This window comes from Heterocephalus glaber, unplaced genomic scaffold, assembly GCF_053883595.1.
Source record: "Heterocephalus glaber isolate CG9 unplaced genomic scaffold, H.glaber_assembly_v1.0 deba00001790, whole genome shotgun sequence".
In the NCBI taxonomy this organism is placed as follows: Eukaryota; Metazoa; Chordata; class Mammalia; order Rodentia; family Bathyergidae; genus Heterocephalus; species Heterocephalus glaber.
Window position 1 is genome coordinate 4,590,231 of NW_028258473.1, and position 13,405 is coordinate 4,603,635.

At 42.0% G+C, this 13,405-nt stretch overlaps 1 protein-coding gene across 1 annotated transcript; it reads right to left on the reverse strand.

The window, feature by feature from the left end:
- Positions 1–1,438: 1,438 nt before the first annotated feature.
- LOC147820870 (uncharacterized) lies at positions 1,439–9,796 on the reverse strand. Its single transcript, XM_087203217.1, is given in 5 exon segments — positions 1,439–1,546; positions 4,374–4,570; positions 6,278–6,416; positions 7,433–8,581; positions 9,602–9,796. Coding segments are annotated over 5 exon segments (1,788 nt in total).
- Between the last annotated feature and the right edge of the window lie 3,609 nt (positions 9,797–13,405).

The following is a 13,405-nucleotide window of genomic DNA, read 5'->3' on the forward strand; positions in this document are numbered from 1 at the left end:
TGGATGACTTCTGATTTCTTCTATCTTGTCCCCTGAACTTGTCCTGAGTGGGCTGGAAGTCTGGGGTTGCATTTTTATTTTGCATCTTCTATTTTAATTTGTTTAATTTGATTTATTTTTATTTGTTTGATGCTTGTAAATTTTTTTATAGCAGATAGCTTTATCACTAGAATCAAGGCTTCCCTAGGAAATGTCTATTTCTCAGAGACACCTTCTGAGTATAGGTGGTTCTTGGCCTTTGTGTCTGTCCCAAGATTCTACCTTCCCAATTTATTAAGAATGAGAAGTTGCTGTGTATTTGTCTCAGCATGAGTCCTTTGGTATTGGAGTATGGTGATGGTTAGGACCCCAGATAATTACAGTGTTGTCATACAAGGGAGAATAACTGATTAAAACAGGTATGACACCCTGGCTAAAGTAGTACAGTTAACAATATCAATATCATGAAGCACAGGCTAGAAACTGATAAATTGTGGTAATTATTAATTTGGTACTTTTAACCATAGGAGGAAAAGCTACAGTTATATAACCAAATTCAATCTAAACCAGGAACTTGTATGCAGCACGTTTTTCTTAGTAGCTTGTTTTTAGCATGTTAGGGCAAAATTCAAGAGGGATAGGGGAAAAATGGAGAGGTAAATGAAGAAAATTATCATAGAAGTGAGGCTGAAGGACAAAAATCTTCACCTAAGCCTTGGAAAAGTGGAGAACAGGAGAGAAAGAGTGAAGAAGAAAGCAAATGAATATTGAAACAAACAAGAAAGATTAGGGACAATGTTCACTCTCGTGAAAATATAATAACATCAAGAAAGACAGTTGAAAGAGAAAAAACATGAACAAAATAAAACAAACTAAAAACCTAGAAAACAAAAAAAGATAGAAAAAGGAAAACAAAACAAACAAACAAATAACAATACAATAAAATTCATCCTCCTCAGTTCTGTGGTAGTGTTCAAGTCAGAGCCCAAATCTGTGCTACGTATCCCTGTCAGGTGTGCAATAATATTAGTGCTGGATGTGGGGCTGAGCTGTGACACTGGATTTGACTCTAGTCTGGCCTGGGACCGGACTACTCAGCCAGCAAATTTCTGGATATCCCTTGGCAACCCATCCATGTCTCCTTACACTATTTATCTCAGTATTGCTCGCCCAGTTACTGTGGTGATCTCAGAGAGACAGATGGTCCAAGGCTGCTCACAGTCCTATGTACAATTGGCCCCTCCTGGCTCTTGCACTTCCTCCTCTGCTCCACTCCACTGGCACATTTATCTCCTCTTATGCTGCTGGGAGCAGAACCAGGGGAGATTGTTACTGGCCAACTCACTCCCCCGCTCTCTCCTCTCTCACTTTGTTGGGAGCAAGGCAGGGGGAGGACTGACTTCCTATTTATTGTTCCACCATGGCGCAAGGCTGCTTAAGTCCCAGTTCCCTTTCTCTCTCATGATGCTGGGAGCAGTGTAGGAGTAGTGCTGCTGATCCACTTACTATCTTCACCTCTGCCACTGCTGTTCCTATCCTCGTTGCTACTAGAAGTTCCAGTTAGCCACTATGGCACACAATAAAAAAAGAAGAAAAAACTGGCTGCCCATCAGGAAGAGAGCAACTTCCTGGGTACTCACACCTGTGTGTGCTGGTGAAATTTGCTTCCAGGCTGCAAAATCTTCTGTTTGGAGGAAAGTAAAAGAGGTGAGGGATCTTATATCCCAAATATATCCTGTATGACTTGTGTTTGCCATACTATTGCAGCCCATCAGTTTTGGGGGAACTTCCCAGAATGGCGGTTCCTGCTCCATGCTGAGGCGGAGGTCCCACAGGTAGCTCTGTGGGCTGCTTCACCAGTTATTTACAGTCCTTTGCCTATATTTTGGCCTCAGGGTGTATGTCTCTCCCTTTCTTCCAATTACCTCTGTTTTTAGTTGATTTTCTCTGAGTAATTCCAATGTGGCTCCTGCACTATTCAGCCATGTTGAATTGCATCCATTATTTCTTATGGGGAAATTTGCTTTGATACACAAGTGCTTTGGATTACAAGCATGTTTCTAGAATTAATTATGCTAGCAAACCAAGGTTTTACTATATTTACATTTTGTATCAGTCAGCGGGGAAGTAGAATAGGGGTATATAGCACAAGAGACAAGAATGTAGAATAGGGGAATGACACAAGAGACAAAGAGGCCAGGAAGCAGATATAGTCCCCAAGGTCATGCCTCTATGATCCAGTGAGACAAACCCAGAAGTTTGCTTTATTAATCCACTAGGCCTTTCTTTCTTTCTTTTCTTTTCTTTTTCTTTCTTTCTTTCTTTCTTTCTTTCTTTACTTCTTTCTTCCTTCCTTTCTTTTTTATTTTGTACCAAGGATTGAACTTGGGTCCTTGTGCTTGCAGGGCAGGCAGGAGAACCACTGATCTAAATCCCCTGCCCATTCTTTGTACTTTTTTATTTTTTGTACCAGGGATAGAACTCAGGACCTTGTGCTTGTGAGGCAGGTGGCAGAACCACTGAGATAAATCCCCAGCCCTTACTAGGCATTTCTTAATCCAGTGAAGCTGGAAATAATGACTAATGATCACACATGCATTTGATCTTTGATAAAAGTTCTGGCAAAACTGAAATTGGAGCCAGAAGAAGAGAGTAGAGAATGAGGAGAAAAAGGAAGAAGAGGAGGAGCAGGAAGAGGAAGAGGAAGAAAATGAAAAAGGAGGAGAAGGAGAAAGAGATGAAGAAGAAAGAGGAGGAGGACAAGGAAAAGTGGAAGAGCAGAAGATTGATGATGAATAGGAGGAAGAGGAGAAGAAGCTGTGTTCTAAGCACAATGAACATCAAATTCAGAGACCATAAAATAAAAATAAGTGTAATGATTTTCTGCAAAGAAAGAAAAGGGGCCAATATTTGTAGTAGTATGCATAAAGAGAAGTAGTATGCATAAATGAGGTTGAAGAGAAAATCAAAATTGAGATTATGTTTATATTTATATAAAATATAAATTTATATTAATATTTTCTTACTATTATAAGAAGTCATAATTACATAGTTTTTAACAGAGAATGTAAATTATCTGATGTATAATTTTCAGTGTTCATTCTGACTTCTTACTGGAAAATGTGTGATAAGTTTACAAGGACAGAAGTAGGGGTTCAGTAAGATGTGTATTATAGTAGTCCAGATGGAAATGAAATGACTTAGGACAGAGTGGTATTGTGGTAGAAGAGACAGATGAGTGGATCCAGAATAAGGTTACAAAGGCAGGGAAAACAAACCTTGCTGGTGACTAAGAAGGGTGGGGATAAAGGAGAGATAACAATGAAAGGACTTTGTGTTCTAGATTTATCCTGAGCAAGATAAGAGAGAGTGACTAGTGACTTCCTGGTATAAGTAACAGAAAACAAGGAAAAAATGGCCATATTGTAAGACCAAGGGCCTTACCAAATGCTCTGAGGAGCTGACTGCAGTGACGAACACCCAGGAAGGAACACACCGGACAAGTTGAAAAATAAAACAGACCTTTATTAGTCTGGCCAGATGGCACTCCCAGAGCAAAGTAGCTAAGAGAGGCAAATGGCTCAGAGTTTGAGGCTGTTTTTATAGGGGGTTGGGGGAAGTTAACATGTACATTTATGAGAAAAGGAACAAAGGTTAGTGGCCGACTGTCACGTACTGATGGTCAGCAGACATACTGATGGATTGTTCTACAGATGGTGGGCCCGGGAACATTCATTCTCTGGACAAACAAGGGGTTGAGTAATTTACTTAGGAACTTTGTTTCATTACAGATTTTATCTATTATCCCAGAACTAACAAGCACCTTTTAACCATTAATTTATAAGTACAATAGAGGCTAGAGGAATAATTGAATTTGGAATCATGCAGTCCCACATTCCCCACTGATTTTCTGTAATCTAAGTAATCTTACGCATAAATGTAGGCATCCATTGTATACAACAGCATGATAATAATAAGCATATACATATGATTATAATGGCAATGAATAGTTGTCTTAACCATTGTAAATTGGGCAGCCATTTGGTTAGCCATTTAAACAAATCTCCGCCATCCTCATCATGTACTTTCTGAGCCAGATCTTCTAATTGTTCTATCTCCTCCTTAATCTTTGGACCATTATTGGTTAGATTGAAGCAACACATATTTTTAATTTTCTCACAACCTTGGTGATGGAAGAGCAATAAATAGTCTATTGCTGCTCTATTATCCAAGATTGCCTGTCTCTGTTCTTGTAGCTCTTGGTTAATTAATGCCAAGGCTGATGAAGTAGCATTTAGTCCTTTGACCACCTTGCATGCTAATTTTTGTACTGCCTTTTTAGCATGGACTCCTATAGAAGGCAAGGCCACAAAAGATGCTATCATCGTTATTACTTCGGCATCTGTTAATAGTCCTACATCATCATCGCACCTTGGCGCAGTGTAAGGTGACCACCATCTAGTTCTATTAGACACAATCAAATCAGTTTTATCTGGAAGTACTACAGCTAGACGACTCAAGCAGCAATGAGTCTCAGTTAAGTTTGCTGGGATATAGTTGAAGGTTACTCCTTCACAGGTATAAAACCATCCTATTGGCAGGGAGCTATAGCAATTATTATATACAATCTTTTGTTTTACATGGCAGGGCATTTCTTTCAGTTGTTTCATTTTCAGACATTTAGTTGTACATCCTTCATATACAGCACATTCAGTCTTATTTGACATAATCACTTCAGGCGTATATAATTTGACAGCATTTTTAGGCTTATGGCATGTGACAGGTCCCCAATTATAACTATCCATATAAGTAAGTTTTTTTTTCCTGGAATATCCTTAAATAGAGTATAGGGCTGTATTAATTCTAAAGGGGTGCATATTGGGATAAGACAACTTCCCAGCACATAATGGAAATTTACATCAACATTTAAACAAAATTCAGATAGGTTAAGTGAGTTTGCCAATTGAATCCATACATTTTTTGTGTGATCTAGTCCTCTTGGGGGCAATACTGCCAGTGTCCCAGAGAATATTATCATGAAGGTGAAACATCTCCAACCCGCTCCAATCTTAGCTTTTGGTGGCCTGGTCCTTTCCGACATCTGTGGGGGGTCCTGCTTTCAGATGGTTGTGATGTATCCAGGCAGAATGTCCAGCCACCTTCACCGCCAAAGGAGTTGACAGGACAACAGGAACCGGTCCTTTCCAGTGAGGTTCCAGGGTCTTGGAATCAAACCTGCAAATAAAAACCAAATCTCCTGGCTTATAGGGTAAAGGTTGTAAAGGTTTTTCATTTGGACTAGTCATTTTCTTTTGTAATGTCTCATGTAGCTCTGACTGAAGCTGATGAACTGCCTTTAAGGATTTAAGGAGTTGAAGGTGGGAAAACTTTTCCTTTAATTCTACATCTATTAATGAAATGATTGGGGGAGATCACCCATAAACAATCTGGAAGGGGGACAAATTGAGGGGAGGCTTAGGAGTACACCTCGTTTGGAGGAGGGCAAAAGGGAGAAGCTCTACCCAACCTAGTTCAGTCTCCAAACATAATTTAGTCAAAATCTCCTTTAAAGTTTGATTTGTTCTTTCTACCTGTCCTGAACTTTGAGTCCTATAGGCACAATGCAGATTCCATTTTATTCCAAGAATATTACTAATTAATTTAGATATCTTAGCCGTAAAGGCTGGGCCATTGTCAGGCCCCAAGGCTAAGGGCAAACCAAAACGGGGAACTATCTCTGTCAGGAGTTTCTTAACTGTTACTTCAGCTGTCTCCTTCTTAGTGGGGTATGCTTCTACCCATCCTGAAAATGTATCCACAAAAGCTAGCAGGTATTTGTACCCATACATGCCTGGTTTCATTTCAGTAAAGTCCAATTCCCAATGTTCTCCTGGAGTTAGTCCTCTGTGTTGGACCCCAGGGGGCCCGGTTACCCGATATGCATTTACCTTGAGGCAGGTTGGGCATCGTCTCACCATGTCCTGGGCCTTTTGGGCTAATCCCTTGCTGATGAAATGAGGTTGCAGGGCAGCCATCATCCTTTTTTCACCAAGGTGGGTAGACTCATGTAGTTCTCACAGTAACATATCTGCTACAGCAGCTGGGAGCACCACCTTTCCATCTTTAGTCGTCAATCATCCATGTTCTCCTCGAGTCCAATGTTTCCTGTTCATTTCCTTTTTTTCTTTATCTGTGTATTCCGGTTTTTCTGGGAGCACCGGCATGGGAAGCAGAACCATTTGCCTCCCCACTGATTTTTGGGCAGCTTGTTTTGCTGCCTGATCAGCAGCATTATTACCAATCGTCTCGGGGCTAAGCCCCCTCTGGTGCTCACGACAATGGATGATGGCGACCTCTCGAGGTAACCAGATTGCTTGTAGCAATGCCAATATCTCAGTCTTATTTTTGATTTCCTTTCTCCAGAGGTCAATAATCCTCTATGTTGATAAATTTCCCCATGTACATGGGCAGTGGCAAAAGCATAATGGCTACCAGTGAATATATTTATCCTTTTTCCTTTTCCCAATTCCAGAGCCTTGGTCAAGGCAATCAGCTCAGCTCTCTGAGCTGAGGTCCCTTGAGGTAGTCCCTGTTCCCATTTTACCTGTTGGTCCTGGTTGACTACCGCCGCTCCAGCATATCATATGCCATCCCGAACGAAACTGCACCCATCAGTACAGAAAGTTATCTCTGCGTGGGGGAGGGCTTGGTCCATTAGGTCCAGACATCCTCCCCTCAAATTTTCAAGAGTCTCGAGACAATCATGGATGGGCATTTGTTCGTCAGATTCTGGGAGTAGAGTAGCCGGATTGAGGCTAGCTGTGGTGGCAAACTTAATGCGTGGCTGTTCTAACAGGAGTCCTTGATATTGTAACAGCCTGGCATTAGACAACCATTTGCTAGGTGAACTATTTAACAGGGGCTCAATGGCATGGGGAGTAATCAAAGTCAAATCCTGTCCAAAGGTTAATTTATCAGCCTCTCGGGTTAAAGCAGCTGCTGCTGCTACTGTCCTCAAACAAGTAGGCCACCCTCGGGCCACTGGGTCGAGCCTTTTTGAGAGGTATGCCACAGGCCACTTCCATGGCCCCAAAAGCTGAGTAATCACTCCCTTAGCTACCCCGTTTTTCTCTGCCACATACAGGGTGAAGGGTTTGTTTAAGTCTGGCAATGCCAGGGCTGGTGCCGATGCGAGTGCAGTCTTAAGCAATTGAAATGCCTGCTGGCAAGCCTCGGTCCATTCGAGGGGTGTATTTCCTCCTGCAGTGGCCTCATGCAGGGGTTTGGCAATCTCAGCAAAGCCAGGACTCCAAATCCTGCAATAGCCAACTGCCCCTAGGAACTCTCGCACCTGTTTCTTTGAGCCCGGCTTCGGAATCTGGAGAATTGTGGATACTTTCAATTCTGCCAGCCTCCTCTTTCCCTTTTCAAGAATATAACCCAAGTAGTTTACCTTGGTCCAGCAGAGCTGAGCTTTCTTCCAAGACACCTGATATCCCAAGTCCTGGAGGGCTTTCAGGAGGCCCTCAGTGGCTGCAACACAGTCTTTATCAGTCGAAGTCACCACTAGGAGGTCATGGACATACTGAAGAATAGTCGCCTGGGGAAACAGTTTTCTTACCTCTTGCAGATCTTTGCTGAGAGCTTCTCCGAACAGAGTGGGGGAGTTTTTGAACTCCTGTGGCAACTGGGTCCATGTCAGTTGTCCAGTAGTTCTGGTGTCTGGGTCAGTCCATTCAAAGGCAAAGAGGGGCTGGCTTACAGGTGCTAGAGGCAGACTGAAAAATGCATCCTTGAGGTCTAATACTGAGTACCACACATGATCAGGAGGGATGAGACTCAACAGAGTATAGGGGTTGGGTACCATTGGGTGAACAGTCTCCACCCGGCTGTTTACTTCCCATAAATCCTGTACTGGTCTGAAGTCTGAAGTGCTAGGTTTCCTCACAGGAAGCAGGGGTGTATTCCAGGCTGATTGGCATGGGACCAGGATGCCAGCTTCCTGGAGTTGGCGGATGTGTTTGGATATTCCTATTTTGGCCTCCAGTCGGAGGGGGTACTGACATACATGGGTGGGGGTGGCAGAGGCCAGCAATTGAACCACCACAGGGGCATGGTGTTTGGCTAGACCAGGTGGATTTGTTTCAGCCCATACTCGGGGAAACTTCTGAAGATAATCCCATTTTTGTTCAGGAGGTTCTGAGCCCTCTTTTAGCAATTTGAATTCATCTTCAAGGGGAACTGTTATCATAATGGTAAAGCATGGTTTAAATTCGAAAGTCCCTCCCTCAGGCTCAAAAGAAATAACAGCCCCCAATTTTCATAGCAAATCTCTCCCTAGCAGCGGGTAGGGGCACTCCGGGATAACTAAGAAAGAATGAGTAACGATGCCTTTTCCCAGATTTACAGTTCGTTTAGTGGTCCAAGGATAAGAGGCCGACTTCCTTGTGGCCCCAGTGATGGAGGACTTTAGGGAAGAAAGAGTGCCAAGGGGGGTCTTCAGGACAGAGTGGGCTGTGCCAGTGCCCACAATGAATTGGAAATCTGTTCCCCCTATTTCTAAAGTTACCATAGGCTCATTGGGGTCAAGCAACCATGAGCCCTGGCCCCGTCAATCTTCTTCAATAACCAAGAGAACTCCATCTCTTTCCTTTTTAGTTTCTTTCTGTCTCTTTCTTTTTAACTTTTCACAATCCTTCTCATAATGGCCCTTATCCTTGCAATATGCACATTGATCCTTTTCTAGTGAGGGCCATAGTTTATTTTTATCCTCCTTTTTGTTTTTTCCTTCCTTCTGGACAAAACCTCCATTTGCCAAGGCAGCAATATTCGCCTTTCCTATCTTTTTAGCCATTCTATCTTCAAAAGGATCCCTATTGTTAAACACTTTCATTGCCACACTCATCAACTTTTCCCTATTTTCCCCCTCAAATCCTTCCATCCCCTGCAGTTTCTTTCTAATATCTGGGGCTGACTGAGTAACAAAAGCCAAATTAATTGTCTGTCAATTTACTGGGGCATCTGGGTCAATTGGAGTATACGTACGGTATGCTTCCAACAGATGCTCCAGAAAGGCAGAAGGGGATTCCTCAGGTCCTTGAAGGACCTCGCTTACCTTGCTCAAATTGGTAGGCTTTCGAGTGGCTCCCCTCAAGCCAGCTAGGAGATGCTGATGGTAGTTGTGGAGCGCTTCTCTCCTACCCCAGGAATTAGCTTGCCATGGGGGATGGGTGGACGGAAGTTGTGCCTCAATGCAGGCCCACTGTTGTTCATTGAGTGGGCCCTCTGATCCTCCTAACACCGATTTTATGGCCTGTCCTCAAATTCTTTCTCTTTCTTCAGAGGTAAAAAGGGCTTGGAGAAGTTGCTGGCAATCATCCCAGGTTGGGTCATGGGTATGAAACACAGATTCTAGGAGGGAGATCAAAGCCTGGGGTTTCTCTGAAAAAGGGGGATTTTGATGTTTCCAATTATACAAATCACTGGTAGAGAAAGGGATATAAACATAATGACCCTGTTCTATTTCCCTAAGAGGCAGAAGAGGAACTGAACTAGTCCCTTCAGTGGGAGCCCTGCTGGGCCCATAAGAGACTCCTGTTCGTGTGTGAGAAGGGGAGGTTACAGAATCTGGAGATTTTTCTTCTTCAGGAAGAGGAGGATAGAAAAGGTTTCGAGATCTGGGGCCGATCTTATCAGAGGAGGATGATGGCTCTGCATAAGGTGGAGGTCTTATTTCAAGATCTAAGGGGTCAGGATCTTGGGAGAGCACTGGCTTGGGAGCTCGGGCTTTGGCCTCTCGGGCTTTACTTGGGGTCATAACCAAAATGCGAGAGCTCGTTCATAGGGAACAATGCTGCAACCAAGCTGGAGGCTTCTGACAAGCCTGAACCCAGATATTGATATATGTAAACTGATCAGGATGGCTAGGGTGTCCGGTGACCTTCTTCCATACCGCCCGGCAAAGGCTCGGGTCAAAGGAGCCCTCTGCTGGCCATACAACTCCAAAGGCCGGCCACTCCAATTGATACAGGGAGCGAAATTTTCCACGAGAAAATTTAACCCCATATTTGTCCTCCTGCTCGGGGGAAAAAGCCAATTTAAAATTAGTGAGAAAACAGTCCAATGGAGTATTCTTGGAGCAGGATCCTCCCATCTCTAATGTATGACTGACAAGACGAACAGGCGCCACAACAGAAATGAAACTAAAGCTTCCCTTGTTCCTCGTCAGGAACCTTGGGGTCAGGGGAGGCTTACCGGCTCATCAGCCACCTCACTCCTGACAACAAATGGTTGCAACCGGCCAAAAACTTACCTCCAGAGGTTTTCTGAGGTCTGTGCCTGAGAGTGTCCTGCTGGATCCCACTACAGAGTCTCGGCTGAACCGGGGTTCCTTACCCAGGGATCTCACTGAGGCCTCCAAAATGTAAGACCAAGGGCCTTACCAAACGCTCCGAGGAGCTGACTGCAGCAACGAACACCCAGGGAGGGACACACTGGACAAGTTGAAAAATAAAACAGACCTTTATTAGTCTGGCCAGATGGCACTCCCAGAGCAAAGTAGCTAAGAGAGGCAACTGGCTCAGAGTTTGAGGCTGTTTTTATAGGGGGTTGGGGGAAGTTAACATGTACATTTATGAGAAAAGGAACAAAGGTTTGTGGTCAACTGTCATGTACTGATGGTCAGCAGGCACACACACACTAATGGTCACAACTGTCACGTACTGATGGTCAGCAGACACATTGATGGATTGTTCTACAGATGGTGGGCCCGGGAACATTCATTCTCTGGACAAACAAGGGGTTGAATAATTTACTTAGGAACTTTGCTTCATTACAGATTTTATCTATTATCCCAGAACTAACAAGCACCTTTTCACCATTAATTTAGAAGTACAATGGAGGCTAGGGGAATAATTGAATTTGGAATCATGCAGTCCCACAATATAACTTATGAAATCTAGAAAACAGAGTTGTGGTGGTAATGGTGAGTCAGCTCTTTGGTGCACAATCCTGAAGCTAACTTTTTAGTCTTAGGCTGGTTCGTTATGTGACTTTTCTTCTATCCATTTTTACTTCCAGCTTCCATGACTATTTACTTATTTACTATCTTTCTGAATCTCTATCCTCATAAGAGATATTACATAAGAGAAAAGACTATCCCAAACTCCACCCTTGCCTGTTATTTTCATATCTTTAGACACCTAGGAAATGTGAAGTCCCAAGTGATATGTTGCTGGTAGTGAGTACAAACTCAAACTCAGAACTGCGATATCAGAGCCTTCTCATCCTTTCTCTAGTTCTGTTCACAGAAGATAGAAGGTCACTTGAAAAGGTAGACAGAAAATGTCTGTAATGCCTTTGAGGCAAAGGCTAAATCTTTTTGCTTTTAATTTAAGAACCATCAATAACAAATATATCTTGATAGCATAAGTGATTTGATTTGTATCCTTGCTTTTCTCAGTCATGTTGTGTAACAGACACAGATGGAGGCCCTGTGAGTCAGGATAAATAAAATAATCTGCATGAAATGCATTAATTTTCTTTCATTAAAAGGCAAAATAGTATCTCCTTACTCCATTCAGCTGTTCTGAAAGAAATCCAGGCTCTTTTGCATTCCCTTTGCCAGATGTTTTCACTGAGGAAGAGGTAGGAAGACATCAGGTAATGCATTATACAAAAATCCATTCAACTTCAAAAGGAAATGTTGAATTTTGACCTTTGGGATTCTCTGAGGATATTCCAACTTGGCTCTGTAACCGGACCTGCTGCCTCTCTTCCCATAGATTCTCCACCTATAACCCATAAAACCTTTTAGTGCTCTGTAGATGTGCTATTTTAATAGACTAACATTCTGATTGTCACTACATACTTGATATTGTAGTGAGAATTTGGTCTGCATTATTTCATTTAACTCTCACAACTTATAAAGAAGCTGCTATTTATCACCTTTATTTTACAGATGAGGAACTAGAATGTCAGAGTAATGAAGTAAATAAAGTAGAGTGTGTGTGTGAAATAGACTAAAGTCATCCTGATCCTAGAGTTTATTAACATCTTCATCCCATGATTTCTTTGATCAGCTCTTTTCCCCACTTCTATCCTTGTACACATGCCATTTCCTCTCCTTAAAATATACTTCAATCCCAGTTTTACATGGAAAACTTCTATTTATCCCTCAAGACTCAATTTCATTATTTCTCCTCTGTTGAAACCTTCTATATCCACCCTAAGCAGAAATAGTTTATCTCCACTCTGATGATATATTGACTATATCATTAATCTGGAGGCATTGCAATTTAAGTTTTCACTAATTGATAAGCTTTGTGACTGTGATAGAAATTCTTGGAAAGATGGAACTGAGGACAGGTGTTCAGTAAATGACTTCAGAATGAATAAATATATTAATTACTGAAGAAACAAGTAGTAAACTGATCATCAGTCCAATATACTGCAAATACATAAAGATAAATATACATCTCTGCCTTTTTGAGGATGGAAGTTGCAACAAGAGAAGGGATTCATCCTTCATTAAGAACTATGGTTTTGGGCCAGGGATTTAGCTCAACAGCGCCACGTCTGCCTCACAAGTGCAAGGTCCTGAATTCAATCTCCAGTACCAGGAGAAAAACTGGTTTTGTCAATCTCAAATGCATATTTTGTCTTGTTAGCTAAGCAGCTGTAAGAAAGCCTGGTAGGACTGAAACAGGATGGTTCAAAAAATTTCAGATGATCTACTTTTAAGTGGACAGATGTACTGCAATCTGTCTGGACTGACAAAGACTGAATTAAGATGGGACACACCAGTGATAGTGAATAAAAACAAAATCAAGCCTATGTAGTTAAGAGCATAAGAGTCATAGATTATTTCTGAAGTCTTTTGGAAAAAATATTTCTTAAAGATTATGAAGCATAGCTAAAGAACTATGAAGGAACTTCTTGTCTTACACAGCCAAGTGTGGTGTTCTCAGTGGTGGAAAAGATTAGAAGAAAGACAATTCTGGCTACTAGTTGTATACACCTCATACAGGTTCTAGACCTAACCTAGCGTAATAATTTGCCTTTAAATTTTTCTTCTTTCTAGGTAAAAGTGTCTTAGAAATTCCAGGTGATACTGTACTTCTGTTAAATTGGGTCCTGAAGGCTGGCTCTGTTTTTTTTAAATTTTTTCCTTTGTGATTATATGTTTGCAGCATATAATGATTACATTTATTATGGGGAGTTGGTACATGAATGGGACAGATCTTAATTTTTTTCACCCCTTCCTGTTCCCTCCCTTATCCCTCCCTCCATCTCATGGTTCCCTTTCCATTTGCAACATGTCTACCTCCCAACTTCCTATTATATATCTTTATTTTTCTTTTTATTTATATTTTGGGTTTCTCATATAATAGCAACCATGCACTATTAAAGATTGTGTGTCTGACTT